Here is a 22,072-nt window from a genome sequence, read left to right as displayed (position 1 = left end):
TTTTGCTGTAAAGAAACCCAGACTTTAAAGTATTTAGATAATTTAAGGATACCCAGAGTGGCGTAAAGTTGCCAAGTTCCCTTTTTAGCTATAACCAGTATATTTAGAATAAGATTCGCTTGCCTACTTTGTGGCAACTTTCCAAGTTTCAATGCATTTTTCACCGTGCACCACGACATAACAAATCAAAATGTGCAAATGTTCTGGACAAATTTTTAGCATAGCCTTGACACACACACAATAAGCTGAAGAGCACACACACACTGCGGCCAGCGAGTGTGCACACACTTGCACACACCGACCTATAGGCTGAGCAGAGCTTGGCCAAAAGTTAATTTGGCCAAAAGGCAAAAGCAGAAACAGCTGCTGCAGGAGCAGCAGCAGAAGGAACGGCAAGCAGCAAGCAGCAGGCAGCACTTGGCAGCATAATTTCTGGTGGCGCATTCAATCTTGTCCAAGAGTGGACCACCAACCGACAGCAGACCGAAAAAAAGCATTTAAGCCGAGCAATTTCCAGCCTTTTAATTACACAAAGCAGACGACGACGCATACAATCGTCGGCAAAGCCCATGTATTTTAGCTGTTCAGCTGTTAATTGTCAAGTTTTTGGCTGAAATGTCGCTGCCAATTTATCAGGCGCCTCGAGACCAGGGCCCCAACCCTCTGCACTCTGGCCCAAATCCTGCTGATGCTCCTGCTGCTTTTGCCGCTTCTCAGCGGGTGTCCTGCGCAGTGCTGTCGGAATGTCCTTTTTAAACGGTCTCAGCTGGAAAAAATGTCAAGCATGCCATATTGGGAAATGTGCCATTTTATAGCCTTTATTTTTTACAACCAATTTTTATTTCCTAAAAAATTACAATTACAAATTGTGAAAAAAATATTCCACCTTAAGAAGTGCTCAGATTGTATTATTAATTTTCCTTTTTGTTTATTATTTTGCTAATTTTATTACAAAATATTTTTGAAATAATATCGATTAAAAATCCCTTTAAATTTGTAATATTCCTGGTTTCTATAATTTAAGGACAGACTATCTACTAACACTTTTTAAGGAGGCTTCACGAGCAGCACTAGTGTTCCGGTGTCCTGCGCCTGTTCCACTTCCAAGCTGTTCCGCCAGCTGATGCTTATTGCAGATGACCGTTTTACCAATGTTTCGTTCCGGTCTCTTATGTCCTGCAAGTGCTGCCGAGAGTGCGCTGGTGAGTGTGCCCCAGCAGCTGTGTGTGTCCCTCTGTGCTGGGTGTGGGTGTGTGCGACGGTGCGTGTTGGAGTAGGCAAATGTTTAAATTTGTGGCCTTTTTACCTGTTTGCATCTCAAGTGGCCAAGGGCCAGGCCAGGACAGTGAGGGTGTGAGGAAACGGAAGTCGACATTGACACAGTTTGAAATTAACATGAGCTGCCGGGCGGCTCCGTTCCGCTGAAAACCAACTAAAATCTTGAATGCCTTCTGGCGTTTGACCCCATTTCTCAGCGTTTAGCTGTCCACCTATTTCGTGTTGTTTTTGCTTTTTCCATTTTATGTCGGCATCTTCTTTTTTTTCTCTGTTTCCTCCCTCTTGCTCTGCCGCATAAGTGGGACCACTAAACGTTTCGTTGCGGCTCAAACACAAACACACGTGAAGAGCAGGAGAGGCGACAAAGTACACTCAAAGAAAAAAAGGAATGAAAGCTGCAGTGGAGTGCCCAGACCATAGACATATCCGGCACTATGTAAGCAAATATTGAGAAAGAGGAAAAACTTTAAAATGTATTTTCTTTAATCTCCAAATCTTTGGACTCCTCAGCTTTTAAATTTTGTTAGCAGGAGAATCTAAAACATAACATTATTAAAAATATAATAAAAAGTATTTTAAAATACCCATAAGAAAAAGCAAGTGTAGAAACCTTAGCTTGGCACGGCAACAGCAAATTATTTGGAAGGAGAGCCTGCCCGGTAGCCACCCACCTGTCCACCGCCCAACCGCCCTCAGCCGTTGGCCGCCTTTGTGCGGAGGACGTTCCGTGCCAGCCACACACACACACATACACTCGTCGCTTACCTGCTCGGCAATGGCAATGGCAACTTGATTAGACCAACATGAAATTAAGTAATTTTGCTGTATTGTTTAGTGTTCCAGCGCTGGTGGTGCACTGGCAGACATGTAGCAGGAGGCAGCAGGCTGGCGGCTGGAACGGACACCACAATGGCGGCCGAGAACAAAGCGGGTCACAAAAGAAACCGCCGAACAAACCGAATTTAATGAAAACATTTGTATCTCTACCGAGGATGAGTCTCCGATTTCGGATGGGAGCTGTAAAGGAAAACTAGAGGAAAATAAATCTGATTTATTCTGAAGTGAGCAAAACTTTTGCAATCATATAAAATTCCATTTGCTCCCTGGCCAAAGCTGGCTAAAAATCAAGCATACGCTCTGTGGTACTTTATGATAATAGTCGAGAGCTCTTGGCCTCATTCCGTATGCGGCAGGCAAAACTCATGTGTCATGTGCACCTTCAACTAAATTGCATTTACCTCTATCGCACGGCAAAATTCCATCAGGCATCAGGCGTCAGGCATCAGGCACTTTCCTTCTCTCGGTTAAATCATTGCATTTAGCATAATCAGAAACGGAAACGGAAACGGAACCCTTTGGTCATGCATTCTCATATCGCAAATGGCGAGTAAAACAATTTGAATTTGAGGCAAATTGCACATAATCCGCCAAAAAATGGAATTCCCTTTGAATATAAAATGTGCTGAGGAGAGGAGAGCCGAAAAACTGTGGGACCATCCGTGGACCCCTTGTAATTTCCATCTCCCGGGAATTTAGAATGTTTTTCAGACTATGGGATACCCAGTCACATAATTATTTGGCTTATAAATATATAAAATTTACAATATTTAGCGATTGAGGGGAAGAAGAAAACGTCTTGGAGATCCTTAAATTTTATTTTTTATGACAACATTTAATTTTAAGGGACTTTTATAGTAAACAATTAGCAGAAGAAAGTATTTTCTGCCAGGTGTATACCCACGAATACCAAATATAACTATCTCGGACCCAGAGCTCGGGTATTTCCAGCCAGCTGCAGGTCGGGGCGTTGCAAATTGCGGCGCCCAGGCCAGGACAGGTGAGTAAAGCGTTAACCCTTCATTGCCCCTCGTCTGGACCGCTCCTCGTTCTAGTGCCCGTGCTCCTGCTCCTGCTGTTCGTACTGGTGATGGTGCTCCTGGCTGGGATTAAATCAGCTTGGCCCTAAAAATAATGCAAGCTTGTCATGCATGGCTGAGGCAGAGGCGTGGCCCAGCACGGTGCTTGTCTGTGTAATTTACTATTATTTTTTAAGGACTTTCCTTTTATGCTCTCGCTGCTCTCTCTCACACACACACACAAACATTGTTATTGTTTGTTTCATTTGGCATTTTGTTTGTTTTCAGCTGGCGTCCTTCCGCCCTGCCACTGTGTGAAAAAGGAGGCGGGCTTTTAGCGGTTGTAGGTGAAATGGGAGAGGTGGGGACCCCGCAGTTGCACGTGAGAAATTACACATGTCCTCCAGTGTTTTCAGCATGTCTGCATGCGATTGCAGCAGGAGTAGCTGTGCAGCTGTATCTGTATCTGTATCTATAGTAACTGGATCCGTATCTGCATCTGTGTTGGCAGTCGTATCTCTGACTATTTGTTTGTCCTCTCATTTCGTTTTATTTGTTTGTTTGCCTTTTTTTGGCCTGTGTGTGTTGTTGGCTGCCAGATTTATGTTTTGCCAAACGGAATTTGTCTCACAGCATTGGAATATACCCTCCCCGCACAAGCACACACATATAGCATCCTTCGAATGCGAATCTGAACAACAAATTAATGGCCTGAGATTTTCGCTGCAGTTGCAGTTTTCCCCCTTAGCCAGGCCGAATTCAATTTACCTCTGGCCCCCGGTGGAAGCCGGTGGAAACGCTTGCGTAATTATTTCCACGTGCTTCGAGGGTCATTTCGGAATTATTACATTTCCCACCCACAAAACAAAGGCCTTACATAACGCCCCGCTTGAAACTGAGCTTTCCACTCTTTTGGCCGCATAAAATGAATTTTAATTTGACTCGCCAACCGCCAACAGCCTGTCGACAGCCCCCATCCAGGCCCAAAACTGACCTTCCGGCCGAAAAAAAACAAAAATTTCAAATTCTTTTTTGCTTACACCCAGGAAGCAGTGCAAACAAAATACTAAATAAGAAATTAGAATTTTCGGCCTCAGTGCAACAGAAATACTCTCTAACAACGCTAGAAGAAAGTTATTTACCTTATTTATTATTATCTCTTATTAAAGATTAGATATTAGATTAGATGTACTATCTTTCAGTCGCAGTCAGATGATTACTGATAATATTCTCGAGGATTTGCGGAAGATCTGATAAGATACTATGACCATATCAGCAGGGACAATGTTTGAGCATATATCTAAATATATAAATATTTTTTAAAGTAAATACTAAACCTAAAACTATTAATATATAAATGAGAAACATTTGACTATAAAAATTAAACAACATCTATATTAATTGGGTATCTAAAATACAAATAATAATTGTTGATACATAGATAATTTCAAGCAAATACATCTCCCTTCAAATCCAATGTAAATCCAGCTGAACTCCAAGCCTGAGAGCTTAATTAGGGCACTTGACTGGCAGCCAAAAGAGTAAAGTATTCGATAGACCCGGCAGACTATGCCCGGCCATGGCAGTACGAATTTAGGCAATGTACATTGGCAAACACATATGCAAAATAAATACCAGACAAAGCGGATGGTATAATAACAATTATTGCCTCGCCGGCCCAATTTTACAATCCCCAGTCCCCACTTGGCTCGGATCTTCGGGGGATAAGGAAGGGGCGCGCAATGACAGCGGAAGCTGAAAATTTCATTGATTTTGGCAGCGACTGTGGCGACGGAAGCCATGAAAAAGCCAGCAGTCAGCAGAAGGACTCGACTCCGGCCAGAAATTCGGGCCACTTGACTATGGTAATTTATATCCTGTACGACCTCGGCAGCCAGTGGGCGAACGTACACACATGCATCCAAGTGGGTGATGTGATGTGTGAGGTCTAGGCTAAGGTTATGACATGTCCGTACCAAACATTGCCAGAAAATTTGGGTAAACAACAACTCTCGCTTCTTTTTTTCTAGATTTTTTTTTGTCTTGGCAATTGCCGCATTTGTATCTTTGACTGCGTCACTTTCCCCACAAACTGTTTGCCAGATAAGAGTAAAATGCTTGCTGAAAATAGTAGCTGATAAGTCCAAGGGGGGTTTTCTTATCGCCCCCCTAAAAGGGGGCATGTCTTGGACAGACGTAGACTATGGCTGCTGATTGCTCATTTGAAAATCAAATTTTATCCAAATTGCCTTGGCATTTGACAGGCTTCAATCTAAAATGCAATTAGTAATTGTGCAGCCTCACTAATATTTCACTCGCTACTTGCAGAGGGTGAGGGTATATTGAATTCGAGAAAGGATTTGTCTACTAATTTAAAGATAATATTTGGGAAAACATTATCTGACAAACTATTAAAGTAAAGCTTACCATGTTGAAGTTTTATACCTTAACTGGCTAATAGTTAAATTGTATCCTGATTATGAATATTTTAAAGATAATAAGGTTACTTAGATACCTTTGAGGTTTACTGATCTCCTCTAGACATTTTGAAAACCATTTCTAGGAAAGCTAAAGGTATTTCACATTCGTGGACCTTCATTTTTTCGCTTTTCATTTTCTTTTCGGGGCCTGCATCTCTGTCCAGTTTATTTTCGTTAGGTAATTGGCTTTATCTGACTGTGCCATCTGCACTGCGCCACAATCTCGGGGCTTCATGACATAATTTTCGTATTTAATTTCTACAGCTCACCTTGATTAGACAATCTCCGAGGCGAGGAGTCCCCGGTTCGGTTTGGATTGGATCGGCTGCATTCATTTCAATCGCGCCGGGTTCAATCGAGTTCAAGACATTTAAATGTCCGACCGAATAATTTGCAACTTGACAAGCATATATCTCCGCTCACACGACGCCGATGTAGGCAGTTGTGGTTCATTTGCAATATGGAAACCACAAATTTTGAGCCACATAAAGAAAAGCAAAGAAAAACACAGATAAACCGAATCAAAAAAGTAAAAAACCAAAAAAAAAAAAACGAAAACAAACAAGGGGCCGCAACTTCCAGCTTCCAGGCGGCGCACATATATAGTATTTGTTGGGTTTTTTTTTTTCGCCAGCAGGCCAACTAATTGCTATTAATAAAAAGAAATAGCTTCCAACGCGACTTGAGCAGGTGAGACGCTATTAGGCGGCTCTTGGGTGGCCGTGGCCGTGGCTGGCTGGATTGGGACTTGGATGAAAGCCATCCGGTGCTCCGAGATCGGAATGGACCAGAGTCGACTCGGCGGCACACAATGGGGCCCTTGCTCTTGTTAGCCCATCGGTGGAAAGTCGGCCCAGTCCCATCTACTAGTCAGTCGGTGCCATTGTCTGGCCGGGCGAGAGGAAAGCTCGGTTGCTTGGCCAAATGGGAGCTCGTACTCATCTGTGATTATGCTTTTATGGGGCTTCCCACACCTGTTGATCAACAGGCGGCATTGCATTCCGCGGTGCAAACTCCGCACGACTCGGCAAAACCAATATACGGAGGCACGTAAATTCAAATTTATTGCATTAACAGCCACTAATTGTTTGAGCTGCTTGCAATTAAACACGCGCGAGTACGAGCCGCACAGGCTCATAAAAGATTGCCAGAGTTTGACGAAAGCCAAATACTCTGTCGTGAAGACAAGTTGAATGGGGAAAAGAAGAAATTTAGACTTTACTAACTATAAAGGGCTTACTAATCCTAAGACTCTAATCAATACACCCATTCCTAAAATCTTATATCCAAATTTCTAGATATATTTCATTAAAAATAGAAAGTTAGAGGGTCCCTTTATATGTCCCATCTTCTAGACAAAAGGAAAATACCCACTAATCACTAAGTATTTAATAATAGTCACATAGATATACATATACTAAATGTGGTAATTATACATGTTTGGGAATATTAAAGTGCCGGCCGTAAACAACTATTAAGTTGAAAAGTAAACAGAACAAAGTGTTGCTACCCTATTCCGAACCAAATCCAGCGACGAGAATCTTGGGAGAACTTTCGGTTCCAGTTGGTTGGCCAAAGTGAGACCCGCATGATAAGTACATTAACCCTAGACAAAAACATTTGCTTTCAAAGTTTGTCAAACTAATTACCCCCGGGGCTGCTGTGCTGCGAAAAGTTTGCAAATTGCGCAATCCCCACCTATATAGACATCTTCAACTGTATCCGTAGTCATCTGGTGGCAGTGGCTCAACTCTAGATGAAATAACAATAAAACAATTAATTATAGGAGCATCGACAAAGTCAAATTGCCTGTCTGCAAGTCTGCAAGTCGGAGAGAGACCCGGAGTCTCTTTGTTTGACAAAAGCCAAGCAAAAGCAAAACATTTCGCATGCCATTGCCACAAAGGCAGCGCAGCAGCAGCAGCAACAACAGCAACATCGGGCCAAGAGCAGCGGCAAACATAAACTTGGAGATACAGGAAACACACGGCAGATAAATTTGAGCAGAGGCAAACGTGCGACTCGCTATACACAGCAGCAACATTGGTAGGAGCAACAGCAACATCCACAGCAGCAGCACCAACCAACAGCAGCAGCAGCAGCAGCAGCTGGCTAACCACTTGGAGCACTTTCGTTTTCATCTGATCGCCAGTCGGGTGGAAAGTGGTAATGTAATGCGCGCATCTTTAAGATACAGATACGCCACCATGCAGATGCAGTTGCTGCATTTGCATGCCCGATATCGATCAGCTGTGAAGCATCAGCGGTGAAGTTGTCCGCTCCGGCTGGGCCTTCCCGTCCAGCGCCATTTGTCTAATTGTCGAGTTTCTCGAACTCTAGCAGAGCACATGTTGCTGCTGCTGCTGCTGTTGCTGCTGTGAATATGATGCAATTGCCATTGAATAACAGCGGCCACTACAACTGCAGCAGAGAAATTGCAGTGCCCCTGCACTCGGCCACATTCAAGGTCCCGAACTTCGATTTCTCCCGACTCCGACTCTGGCAGATCTACGTGCTTGACCAATTTGTATACAGAGAAAAATGATGCAGATTAATTTAATTTTATTTCGGTGCACTTTGAAATATTTGCAGGGATTGCTGATTTAATGTTCTCTATATCTACCTATTTTACGACAAAGGATGCTCTGCAAGTCGGTTTCCGTTAAGTAAATAAATATTTCTATTGTATCTACTAGAAAGAATGTATTATCTAAAGTGGCATTAACACCATAAAATATTTGTTTATGAAATAATGATATAAGATTTAAGAGATCTGTTATTAATTTGTATTAATTTTCGAAAAATCCTCAAAATTTAAAATATTAACTCAATAATTTTTACTTTGAATCATAGGTCATGAAAGTATTTCAATAAATCCTTAGTCACTCGAAAATTTATCTCAGTGCACGTTGCCGTGTTGACCCGCAACGCTTCCGACGATTGTCATCGCATCTCTGTCCAGGGGCATGCGTAAAAACTTATTTTTATACTGGCTTTTTACGATTTCAATTAAATACCAAAACACACAGCCATTATTGTTATTATTATTTCTATCATTTATTTTGTGTGTGTGTTTTTTTTTTCGCAACCCGCCGGGAAAGTTCCCACCGAAGTTTTCCTCAAATTGTTGCTCCTCGATTGGGCAAGCGATTTTCGAATTTCGAGTTTCTGATTTTGATTATCCGATGGGCCCTGCCGCTGCCACTGCCACTGCAGCCTCAGCTTCGTCCGTCATCGTCAAGTGAGGCGAACGTGTACGGCACGGCGCCTCTTAATTGAACAACAACTGCGATGCCGGACAAATGCCAACGCCCACCACAACAAATTGACAGCCGGCGTCTTGGCTTAAATGATCAATCGGCTGCACAAACATAACTTCCCCTCCAGCTGCACCATGGAAACAAAAGACATTTTTGGCCATGAATATTAAAAGGAAAATATTATATTCATAACTTTAATTATTTTTTATTTGTTTATGAGGAAAGGTTCATCTTAAAAAATACTTTTAAAAATCATGGTAATTCCCACAATGAGTTCCTGGTTTAAGCCAAGATTCGAGCCTTCTTCTCCCATTGTGGTTGCTCTTGGCCGGTGGATGTTGGTTTAAGCCGTTGGCGTGGTGTTGCTGATGTTGCATTAACAACTTCCCCATTGGCTTTGTGTATGTTGCTGCTGCAGCAGCAACAAGCAACATGACTTATGAGTTTGTACATCAACACGGAATTCAAGTCGTTGTAGTTGCTGCTGCCTTCATCGCGTAATGAAAACGAAAGTAACTCGTACTCACATACAAAAATGTACTCACTCACTCACTCACTCACTTACTCGATGGATGGCTGGCCAGCCGCACGCCACATCATTCACTCTGAGGCAGGCAGGCTGGCAGACCGGAATTATGCGCATATTTTAAACTAATCGCAATTAAACTAATCACTTGACATCTTACATTGAAACGGGCGTTGAATAGCTACCCGCTGTTAATCACTCACTTAAATGGCACTCATAACCAGAAAAAATGCATTTAAAGCGTCAATGAAATGAATGGGTAGCAAAATCGAAACGAATTAGATCGAATCGTATCCTATAGGCAACTGGACATTTAAATAAGATTGGATAATGGCTGGTGGGGTCACGAATCGGGAACCTTATGCAACTTTCGTTCATTCTAATGTCAAAATCGAAGCCACAGCCATCAATACATTTCCCGCTTCATATGCAAAGGAAAAAAAAAAAAATTAAATAAATAATTATGGTAATGACCCACATGTGTGACTTAATTTTACACATGCAATAAACTTGTTTTTGAACTGGGCTTAAACTGATATTCATTCAAGGAATCGCAATTATCGAACGCCTATACAAATTACAGAACAATGCTGCTCTCAAAAATGATTTCTTAATTATAACGATCACGGCTCGAGCTTTAACCAAATAACTTTGATTGTGATGATAATTTTACAGATACATTAATTAAAAAGCAAGTAAAATTACTGCAACTACGCGGCTTTAATGGCTCTCAATTATTTAGCATTTACGTACTAAATAACATTGGCATTCAGTTATCGGGTTGTGATACAACATTGTATTTTTTTTTTAACTCGAAGTAAGACTTTTCTCTGAACCAAATTATATAATTAATAGATAAATATCGCTAGTAATTAATGTCTGGCTTATCAGCTCTGTTCCATTACCACTGATGAAGTCGTCTTTATAACTTAAGTTATTATTCCGTGCTTTATCCGTGAGCCCCCACAGGGGTATTATTAGTTTTAATGTCTTATTTGATGACGCAAAGAAACCAAAATAATCACTATTTGCGCTCGCCTAATTTATTCTTTTGTAATGGCACTTTCGTCGGCTGTGGGCTCGTCGGTGAATGATTTACGTGGGTTGAGCCGGGCCAACTTACCCTTTTCCGTCGCCATCTCAGCTGGCCATCATCTCTCCTCTGTGGTTCGCTGTGGTTGTTGTCCCCTTTCCCGCCGCTGCCTTTTCACTTTCGTTGGCTCTCCGTTAGCTTTGTTGCTGGAGCGGGGGCATGCCACACCGCGGCCGCAGTCGCCGCCGACAGTGAAGTCGGCGTGAACAGCGCAGCTTCCCATAGTCAAACGGTAAATGTTTGCTGGCAAACCCGAGCAGAGCACAGTTGCATTTTGGCGCTCGTCCCCAGCGATTCGCACTCGCACACCTGGCGTTTAGGCCAAGTCTTCAAAACGGCAGTCGAAAAGCCGTCAAGAAACGCAAGAAAAACGAAAAAAATATAAAACCGAACCACAAAAATCTGGTGGCTGCGCATGCGCACGCAAAAGTGACCGTTATTACTTGAGAGCCGCAGGCCCAGATCGTTATATAATCGAGAGTGGAAACTGGAGACCCGAGGCCCAAGTCTTTGGCTCGAACCTAAACGCCAGCTTCTGCGCACAATTCGCGATGTTGACGCCGCCCAGCCAGCGGACTAATTAATGCGCAGTCGTGGAAAGAAAAGCAAGTCTCGTAAATTATAATACTTAGGCAGCCCAGCTGGCCGGAGTCGCGATTCCACCTCCGCTCCCGTGCCCGAGCCCGTTCCCGTTCCCAGTTCCAGTTCCCATTCCCCCCCGGAAGAAACCCTCAGTGAAAGTGAATGAAAAGCATCTGCAGGACAAAGATAAAGCCGAAGCTAAGCACTGAGATACAGATACAAATCCGTAAACGACCGCTGTGGGTCAGTCATGCGCGCGATGAGCAGCTGAGCTGCGCCAGCTGCCCGATGATGAAGCCATCAGTGTCACAGTCACAGCCTCACTCCCAGTCACACTCCCAGTCGCTCTGGCATTGGCATTCCCCGGTGACCAGCGCCGCGACCTTGAGATGGCTCTGCCTGCTGCTGCTACTTCACTCCTCCAGGCAGTTTGAGACGGGTGAGTTCACTAGGATTAGAAAATCTGCATTAATTCATCAAGAAAATATAAAGCCATTCATAAGTGAAGTCTTCTATTTCATAAAGAAGTTTGAGCTTCCATTTAAGTATCTCTCAATTGAATCCAATCTGTCTAAGAAAAATATATATCAGATATTTTACCCAAAGGCTTTCATAATATCAGGAAATCCTAAAGTCATAAAACCTTTAAGAAAAATCATTCTTGCCTTTACCAATGTCTCGTCTCACAGTTATTATGAATATTCATCGAGACGAAATGCAAAAATACATAACCTACAGCGAATAAAATGAAAACGAAAACAAAGGTCAAAAACCTAATGGAAAAAAACTTTTTTTCTGATTTCTTATAATAATGTTCCGCGTTTTATAAAAAATTTATTTAAATATAATTTAAAGAACTGGTTTTTATATTTAAAGGTAGCTCCCAATGTATAAATTATCGCATATAAAAATATATCTTAATATAATATATTTATATAATATAATTAATAATATAATTATATAATAATATATTATATATAATATAATAATATATATTATATAAATTGTATTAAATTATTAGTAAATAAACATTATTGTTATTTATTTACAAATTTTCAAACGCTAACCAAACAACTTGTAAAGTGAATAACGAAACAATAGCAATTATCATGATTGATCGATGCCAATTGGTATCTCACCACCTCCAAACTAATTTATTATATTGAGAGGTGGCGAAACTATTAATTACGACTTAAATACATTGGCATTAGCTAAACAAATATGTAAATAAAGCGAAAAACAGATATTACAAAAACCATTTAATTATTAAAACTAACACAAATTAAATTTATAATAGTTCGATGAAGGCCTAAAATCTTAAAATTAAGAATCTTTATTATTACAAATACTTAATTACTAAGTAAAATATACTCCTACAGACTGCGGCTGTCGTCCGGCGCGTCGTGGACCCCGGATTATCTCCGGAGCAGCCACAAATGAGGGCCAATTCCCCTGGCAGGCGTCCCTGGAGCTGCTGCATCCGTCTCTGGGCTTTCTGGGCCACTGGTGCGGAGCCGTGCTGATCCACCAGTACTGGATCCTCTCCGCCGCCCACTGTGTACACAAGTAAGTCCATCTGAACTCAAGTTTCACATCGAAGATTAAATGGATGATCCATTCATCTAGTGATCTCTTTAACCTGCCCATTCCGCCGCTGTGGACGGTGGTTCTGGGCGAGCACGACCGCGATGTGGAATCGGGCAACGAGCAGCGCATTCCCGTCGAGAAGATCGTGATGCACCACCGCTACCACAACTTCCGGCACGACGTGGTGCTGATGAAGCTCTCAAAGCCGGCGGATCTCGCCAGAGCATCCAACATACGGCGCATTTGCCTGCCCTTCATGCTGGCCGAGTCGCAGGACACTATCCATTCGGAAGCTGTTTCTACAGGATCTCCATCTGATGAAGATGTGCTCCTCCAACAATTGGAGCTGGATGATGTGCCCGAGAAGATCGACAACTTTCTGCGCAGCGTTCAGAGCCGGCGACGCTACAGGAATGTTACGGCGCCTAGCATGCGGGAGTTGATGAACATGAAGATCCTTAACAGGATGCGGCAAGCGATGGCGCAACGCTCTCCGCGTAGCCTTAAGCGCTCCCGGAGACGGAACGATAAGCTCATGAAACTGGGACCCCGGAGAGATACAGAAGACTCCGTGGAGCAGAAGCACCTCAAAGTGAGCGAGGAGCCAAGGGAAATGGCCTTCGTTGACTGCGTGGCCACGGGTTGGGGCAAGGCCAACATCAGTGGCGATCTGTCCAATCAGCTGCTGAAGACCCAGGTGCCACTACACCAGAATGGCAGGTAAGTCCTGACTATATTACATTTAATAAATAACTTATTGAATGATTTCTTACCTGTGACCAGGTGTAAGGATGCCTACGGCAGTTTTGTGAATATCCACGGAGGCCACCTGTGCGCCGGCAAGCTAAACGGCGAGGGTGGCACCTGCGTGGGCGATTCCGGCGGACCGCTGCAGTGCCGGTTGAGTCGGGATGGCCCCTGGATCCTGGTGGGAGTCACCTCGTTTGGATCGGGCTGCGCCCTAGAGGGCTTCCCGGACGTCTATACCCGCACCTCGTACTACATGAAGTGGATCGAGGAGACGATCGCCGCCCACTGAGCTAATAAATCACCAATGGGACTGTCCACATAAAACGCAATCATACTTCAGACTACCTCCCCTACATAATCAATGGTTCAAGGAAGAAAGTTCATTTTCAAACCATTGGAGTGATAATCAATGATTGCGAGGTATATGGACGACCCCCGAGAGGAATACATAGCTATCGACCTGTATTTATCGAGTGAAAGCTCCACTGTACATTGCTTACTGTATCCCTACCATTATGATTACTGTTATCGTTAACTAGTACGTAGGCAAGACGTTCCCTAAGTTGTTTCCAATGAGCACAATAATTTAAACCGAATCTTAAGCCTAAATATCACAGTGTTGTCTCTTCTTGCGTTGAGGTAGCCATTCCCGTTCCGATCACGTCTTGGCCAGCTTGGGGATGAGGCTGCCGGCACCGAAGAGCAGGTGGTGCTGCTCCTCTAGAATCTCCAGTTGCAGCGATGACTTGCGGTAGCCCGGGACTCCGATTATCTGTACCGCCGCCCCTCGCTCTGCCTGGTCTACCTTCTGGAACTGCTTGGCCGGCGGCCAGAAGCAGAGCATCAGGGCGCAGCACAGCTGGTAGACTCCGGCTAGCAGCATTCCCAGGACCACGCTCCACTGCAGCAGCGGAAAGCCCCACTTGATGCCGTGGATGAGCAGCCGCAGGCTCAGGCACAAAACGTCGATGTTAAGGTCTACCCAAAGCAGCGGTAACACCATGTTCTCGAAGGGTTCCATCATCCGGTTAAAGCTCACCTTGCCCACGACCTGGTTGGCCTGCAACCGAAGATGGGTGCCCTGCATCGGTGCTCCCAGTTGCTAAAAAACAAAGAATTTGTCATTATCCTGCCCACGATATCAAAGTAACATTTACAAGAACTTACCGGCTGCACCACAAATGAGGAGGTGAAGCGCGTGGCATTCGGAGTGAGACCCTCGAAGGGCTCTAGGAGGCTGGGATCGGCATGTGTGAAATGCGGATAAGTAATGGCCAAGGGAATATCTGTCGAAAAATAAAGAAAGTTTTAAATAATTTGATTAAAAAAGTTAAGAAGCAGTAACTGATTCCTGCAGGACTACTCACTGTAGTAGCAGGGCGAGACGCTACCCACGCCCTTCTTGAGGCAGCGGTTGTTCTTGCAGTAGCAGGAGGAGTTGGCGTTATCCGCATAGCTGTCGAATGCGTCAGGCTGCATGTCGAACCGGTAGCCATCGATTCCGTTCCAGGTGGAGGTGCTATTAAACTTGACGTGCAGACGCCGGCAGAAGGTGCGCCTGTACAGAAAGAACTCGTCGTTCTCGTCCATGTCCAGCGGGAAGAGCGTGGCATCGTGGCTACCCCAGATGCGATTGCACATGGTTCCACTGACAGGATAACACAATTATAATTTTTTGCCTTAAAACTTGGTTAAATGAAGCACTTACTTGGTCTCTTCGTTGTATTCCCAGCGCTTGAATCCCCGCTCTCCGTTGATGCTGTTCACAGTGTAGGCTCGAGGAGCATCGGGCAGACGCACTCCGTATTTATCCTTCGGCTCATGGAGGTTCATGTTGAACACATTGCTCTCGTTGCCCTCACGGAAGAGCTAAAGACAATAATTTGTATAAATCTTTAGTTTATTGTACGAAAGATCCTGCCAAGATTGTGTTAGTATTGTATATGTATTTCTATAAAAAGCGCGACAAAAATTTTAATATTTAAATACCAGCCATCATCATTAAATTCCTTTTAAAGTTATAGACTAAAATGTGTGCTTAGTTGAACTTGTAGAACTCATATAACAAAGGTTCAAGTATGATGGCATATAAAGAATAATAGAACAAATTTAAGTACGAATTTTTATATGGTACATTTTTCTAAAATTAATACTTCTAAAAATATAATTTAGGAGAAACTTGTACCTACCTTCTCCATAATGCCAAAGCTGGAAAAGTCAATCCAGCTTGGCACAAATTTGGCGGCCAGTTCCACCAGGCGATCCTCGTAGCCCCACATATAATCGTGAACACTTAACTCCAGCATGGGCTGCGAGTCGAGCTGCCGGGTGACAGCACTCAGTCCCAGGGAGGCGAACATGGACATGCTGGAGGCCAGAGTGGTCACGCCCATCAGAGGGATATTGGGCGCCCGGATGCGGTCCACCTTGGGATCGCCAATGGATCTGTCCAGTGCCAGAATATATTCGCGCTTCGGCGTATAGGTGATGGTATTGTTGTTCTCGTTGTAGGTGACATTGTGGTTGCTCAGGACCTCCTGGTAGACATAAGGACCCACCTCCTGGATATGCAGCTTGTCCGCCCTGCCCGACGTAAACTCGTCCACATTCGTGTAGTTGAACATGTAAACGTTAATGTAGACATCTAAAGGAGGGAAGAGCCACAATCGGTGGAGTATGGTGCCAGGTTTCAGGCTGAGTTGCTGCAAGGAGAATATATATTATGCCATTTAATTACATGTATTTCATTGATTTAAATTCTCAACTAATTAATTTGATTTTTCATTAAAGTACTTACCGTATCCAGGATGCTCTGCAGTGGGTCAGCGATCAGGACCAGTGACCCGAAGAACAGCAGGGTCATGCCCAGGGCGGCACGACGCAACAGCTCTACAACGACAATAAATTAGATCAGCGGGTTATAGTGAGTTATAGTTGAGTTGTAGTCATGCGAGCTGCGGACAGCCGAAGTTGAACTGGTTTGCCGCAGTTCCAGTTCCAGTTTGCCAATAGCGTGCGCCTGCCCATCATGCCATTGACCTTGCCGGCGGATCTCCGCTCCGATCGTATCGCAGCGGCGTGTCCGAGATCTGCGACCTACCTCAATGGCAGGAGCAGGAACATCATCCGCACACCGTGCGCCCGCCCAAAAAAAGAAAAAAAAAAAAACATAAACAAAACGTTGACAGCCGGCAGACGATGACGATGCCCGAAAATGGTTGCGGTTCAATGAACGTTCTTCGATTTTATAATCCCGATGCGGGAGAAGGTGACGAGGCGTGCACTCGTAAAAAATTCCAAGAACTCCAGGGAATCGCCCTTGGAAACCCAACAAGTTCAACTTAAATATGTGATGCCTTTTTAATATGGCACTAAAATATGTCTAGAGTTGGCAACTGGTTTTGTCAAATCGCAAACTTTTTAGCGTAACACTAATTCGAAAACTTGGCAAGACAAAAGATCTTAGATCTTCTGTTGGTTTTCACTTTCATTGAAAGTGAATTTGTCATACATTTGTAGCCACTTTTAGAGAGGCTTAGATTTTTATTAAGCAATTATTAGAATTTAATGTGAGATATTGTGTCTAATTTCTTATTTTGTTTACCCTTAGAAGATAAGACTTTCCCCCCTGGGAAAGCCATAAAAATCCAGTCTCACCGACCTTGGTTAGAACATTAATTAAAAGGCAACCGAAGCATATCAATCTAGGCTGCACTTCGCCTCATATTTACTCGAAGTGAAATCACTCACTTTACGACCGAAACTCGTTTGTCTCACCTGCCTGGGGCTCACCTTCCGCAAAGATTATTGTCTTTGCTCGGCGATATTTCGCTTCCGCACTCGAAATCCGCCCGGATATGGTAAAAAGTCGAGTGCGCTCCACCCATATTCTCTGCTCCCGACCGATTTCCAGGGATCACGGCCATCGTTCTGTGAAGATCACTTTCGGTTGCTTGCACGCAGCTCATAAATCAAACGCACAATCTGAGACCATTTATCAGAACAAATTCGCGCAACCCCGCAATAAAAGAGAAACCCACAATTGTTTGCCTAAATGATCGATTTTTCTGTGGAATAGAAACCCAGAGATACAGATAATGTATACACCTGCCCAGATCAATGAACTGCCTGCCGAATAGCACGCCCCTAACCCGATCCGAAATGGCACGATCCCACCATAGCACCAGAGGCTCAGATCGAACAGCGGACAGCAAAAACTCATTAGCTATTTCGCTTTGGTGTCAACTTTGGTGTCATAAATAGGTTCAAGACTTCACAATCAAAACAAACAGCGATGATACATGACAAATTATGCACGGCGCCGATGAAACCAGAAATCCACAACATATACATTTTATATAAAGGTATATTCCATTGATAGAAAATACGAAAATGCACGGAAAATAATAGTTTATTTAAAAAAAGAAGCAATGATGGGTTGTAATATGATTAAAAAGGTTTATATAAATCTTATAAATATTTTCTTTTATTTATATAAAATTTTGTTTAATTTTAAAATCAACTTCAACTTATCTCTCAGCCCTTTAGCATTTTCTTGCCGTGTAGACTTATGCATATCCTTGCCTTGAATATGACAGCCGAAAATTCCCGGTCTATCAATAGACCCCACCCATAATTTAGGCCAGCACACACAAAAGGGTCCAAAATTATTCTGCTGCAATGGAATGACCAATGACCAATGCCAAAACCCCACACGCAAAGTGTCCAAATAAAAATGAAATGAAAAAACTCTGCTGTCAAGCAGAAATGTGGAGCTTGCATTGGGCAACAATTGCATTGCCAAAGCAAAGTCCAAAGCCAAATCGGCCGGCGATGACGATTGAAAGATTGAGAGATTGGGGGCTAACACACAGGCAGCATGAATGAAAGACGCTTGTCTCGATGGCAGCAGCTGATTCAGTAAGCTGTGAACTTGTTTGAGCCAACAGCGGTGGCAACAGGCGGCTCAATATCAGTCGACGGAGACTGGAATCTGACATATTAGTTACTACACAAAACTAAAACACTATCGAGATTAAAGGGGATATTAAGGTGTTCAATTTATAATACTAATACTTTGTTTGTATTTTGTTTTTAAAGTTGTATTAATAGACCACAATTTGTATCAATATGTTGCTTGTTTGACTAATTTCTGTAAGTGCACATTTAAGATGACGCCTGGCTTCTGACGGCTGCCTCCGCAGCGCTCTGAAGTTCAAGTTCGGTGCAATTTAGCCGGCTTGGCAGTCAAAAACCTGAATATTAAAAGTGCACGGCGCTCGGAGGGGAAAAAAAAAGCGTTTTTGACAAGTCAAAGCGTCACAGCGGTGACCTACTGAAGTCAAGAATGAATTTGTTTTGTTTCTTACCGAACACGAACAACACCTTCGAGCAGGTGTGAGTGTGTGCCAGTGTGTGTGACTTCCGTCCGACGACAATAAATTAGGCAAATAGCCGTTTTGCCAGCTTGAGATTTGTGCTTGGGTATCCACCGACTACACACAAAGAAAAGCTTGCTAAAATCGGCGCCAATGGCTCGTCAATTGGGTATTACCCGAAAATAAGTATACGTATAAAGAGGTGAATATAATAAAATTGTTGTGCTGTTGACACTGAAGTAGTCGCGATGTTTATTATAACTAGATCTTAAGGCACTTTAAATCAATTTACTATTGTAGTGAAAGATAGACTAAACAACTTTAATTGGTCATTTTCTCGTGCAAATTGCAGTCATTTAGCATGCTTTTAACTTTATATTCAAATATATTTTAACTTCAGGCAGCATTCAATTAATTTATTTGCAACTAATCTAATTTTCTTGTTGTGTACTTGGCTGACTTGCGCCGATCCGGCTGTAATGACGATGTTTGTTTGCTGTTAGCCTGTTTGACTGTTTGGCTGCTATTTGCTGTGTTTAGCCAGTGATTAATCCCAGATCTGTTTCTATTTGCTTTTAATCATCGCCAAAACCAAAAACCCAAAACCCTTAAATAGTCTCAGTCAAGTCTCGCGTGGCAATTAGAGGCCCGCCAATAAGGAAAAGTAAATATGTATGTAGCGAGCCAAGTTTACAACTTCCCCTATTCCGAATTGACGATTCCCAATTTCCAATTCCCAATTCACAGGCCCGATCCGATTTGTTCGCTTCGCCTTTGAAACGGACACCTTACAATGTTTAGTGCTGGTTTCGCTGACTTTTTGCTGTTTTTGTATCGCTTTTGTTAATGCCCGTACAATAGCTGTTATTTGCATTGTTTAGCGATCATTGAGCTGTAGATCGCGTATTGATTTATGGCGAACTGCGTCAAATTAGTTGGAGCGTTCTTAGGAATTTCTCAGAGCATCTGCGGGAGTGCAAGTCACTCCTCCGATTCGGGGGGCTTCGGATCTGTTCGATCTGATCTGTCAGCATCTTTTTCTTTTATTTATCTCGTTATTTATTATTATTTGTTTTTTTGTTTGTTTTGTTTGAGAAGAATATAAAAGTTAATACCAAAACATCAGAGTGTGCGCCATATCATGGAACTGGGCAATCATCGCGTTCACCTTCAGTTTTCCCAGCGTATTTATGCTGATTGAAATCATCGAACTTCATGGTAAGGTAATACGTGACATTTTCAGTCACAACCGATTTCATTTCAAATCTTAATTTATGCAAACTTAATTGCACTGCCGTCCAGATCCGTTAATTCGAAATTAGTTTATATATAAACTTACTACTGAAATATCCGGAGATCAGGCGAGAGACATTAGCGACTTGCAATTAATCCGATCGAGTGACCCTTGAGACAAGTGACCTACTATATAACATAGAACCCTACGCCCTTGGCGGCTGTCCCTCACTCGCTGTTATGCAAATCGAGCCATTGGATTCTTTTTCGGATTTGTCAGAGCTTCTTTGGCTTTGAAAATATGTTAACTGCTTTGGCCGAGAGACGAGATGGCACTAGAAAGCATTAATTAATGCAATTTGATATCAATTTCATGTTTTGTTTGTTTTCATTTTCGATTCCTATTATTAGCCAATAACTGGCCAAATGCAAATTATCTCTGACGTGCCGCCAAAAAACGCTGGACTTTAGAACCGCGAACTGGTCCATGAGTACCCAGTATCGGACATAAATAACAAAAATTAAATATTTACGCGTGCGCTGCCAGCTGCGGGTAATTTACTAACGGACCAGCCCCATTTTAATTAGCATTCTAATTTTCGCTGGGAATGGGAATGCCAAATTTCGAAACAGATTTTTTTTCCTATATATATATATATATATGTATATTTTTTTACTCTTTACTCGTATATACTCGTATCGGTTTGATTAGCATGCAAAATCCATTGCACCATTCCTGCAATTTAGGCGATCTGAGGCAGCAGAGATATTTGTGCAAGAGATTTTCTGTTGACATTTTAACGATCGCGTGGGGGCAGCTCCCTTGGCTCGAATTAACTTTTATGGGCCTTTGGCTCTTTGACAATGGTCTGCACGGCTTGATTAAGCGTTTTCGGCTTTTTAGGGGCTAGTTACACTCGAACTACTTACTTGCATTGCGCTGGTTTTTATTGGTAAATAACTTCATTTCAGCGGCTCGAAAGTCGGAGCTCCGCAGCGATCTGATCTGATTTTTTCCTGCTGGTCGCACTTGTTAGTTGGATAGTTGGTTAGTTAGTTATTGATTTATGACGAAAATCAATTAATTCTTGGGCTATTATTTATGGCAGCAAATGAAACTATTAACAGGTCGGGCGCACCACAGATTAGGATTGAAATTCCGATAGCGAAGGGGGAATTTGCATGTCCCCGCTGCGGTTTAATTGGTTTCAACGTTCATTTAAATTTGTTGTTTGTTTGTTTGTTTAGTTCTTCGTTTTGTAATATCGGACAGTGGAGCTCCTGGCGATCCGCACCGATCTGGGTGTTAGCCGATACTGCTAAAAATTGTCTGCTTTTCTCGCGAATGCTAGAATATCGGTCGCCGAGCTGTGACTCGCTTTGTCTCGAATTGAACTGTCACGCACTTCCTATTCTCACAAATTTTGACAGCTTAATGCGGCGATCTCGCCTGCAGCGGGGACCTTTATATGGACTCTTGGCCCAGTCCCCGATTCGAGCTCGGACAGAGAGCCGAGCAGCTGGCGGAGATCGGCTGGCTAGCCAAGCTCTAGCATCTCAACCTTTCTACGAACCGGTCCACATTTAAGCCTCTGCTCGGGTTTTTGCTCGGCTAAAATCACACACACGACGCTATCCCCCTAACTGGCCAAAACAAAACAAGTGAGAATGCTTAATTTAAGAGCCTCGACCCTACAAGTACCTGGCACTGAAGGGCTTAAATCATTGCCTACATATGGGCGTTATCCAGTGGAGAATTTGGTAAAATCTCTCAGAACCAGTAATTTTTTGAATTTTGGTATGTGCTTAAAAGCAACCATTAAAAGTATATTCTAAAAGAATTAATAATCTAAAATTTAGGTAAATGTCTTTTTAAAACTCTGAAATGTGGATCTTACTTTTTAAATGTTTACTTGAAATATCAACTAAAGAGTATATGACTTTTTATTAAATATTTGTATTAAATAACACGTGTTCACTAGATGAATATACCCATATTATTACTACACCGAACAGCATTAAGTCACCGGCTGTGAACCCCTCGGGGTC

At 42.9% G+C, this 22,072-nt stretch overlaps 2 protein-coding genes across 2 annotated transcripts; one reads left to right on the top strand and one right to left on the bottom strand.

Annotated features, from left to right (window-relative positions):
- Positions 1-10,861: 10,861 nt before the first annotated feature.
- On the top strand, positions 10,862-13,860 carry LOC108077575 (serine protease 33). The gene is made up of 4 exons (XM_017170970.3): positions 10,862-11,514; positions 12,455-12,641; positions 12,702-13,382; positions 13,446-13,860. The coding sequence occupies exons 1-4, from the start codon at positions 11,238-11,240 to the stop codon at positions 13,699-13,701; spliced, it is 1,401 nt and encodes a 466-aa protein (XP_017026459.2). The 5' UTR covers positions 10,862-11,237; the 3' UTR covers positions 13,702-13,860.
- LOC108077614 (lysosome membrane protein 2) lies at positions 13,858-21,470 on the bottom strand. Its single transcript, XM_017171021.3, has 7 exons — positions 20,954-21,470; positions 16,210-16,301; positions 15,602-16,114; positions 15,121-15,281; positions 14,780-15,060; positions 14,580-14,698; positions 13,858-14,514 (listed from the first exon to the last, which is right to left on the bottom strand). The coding sequence occupies exons 1-7, from the start codon at positions 20,988-20,990 to the stop codon at positions 14,071-14,073; spliced, it is 1,647 nt and encodes a 548-aa protein (XP_017026510.1). The 5' UTR covers positions 20,991-21,470; the 3' UTR covers positions 13,858-14,070.
- Between the last annotated feature and the right edge of the window lie 602 nt (positions 21,471-22,072).

Source organism: Drosophila kikkawai, chromosome 3R, assembly GCF_030179895.1.
Source record: "Drosophila kikkawai strain 14028-0561.14 chromosome 3R, DkikHiC1v2, whole genome shotgun sequence".
NCBI lineage: Eukaryota > Metazoa > Arthropoda > Insecta > Diptera > Drosophilidae > Drosophila > Drosophila kikkawai.
Note: the sequence above shows the minus strand (reverse complement) of the source record. Positions and strands in the feature narration are given on the sequence as shown.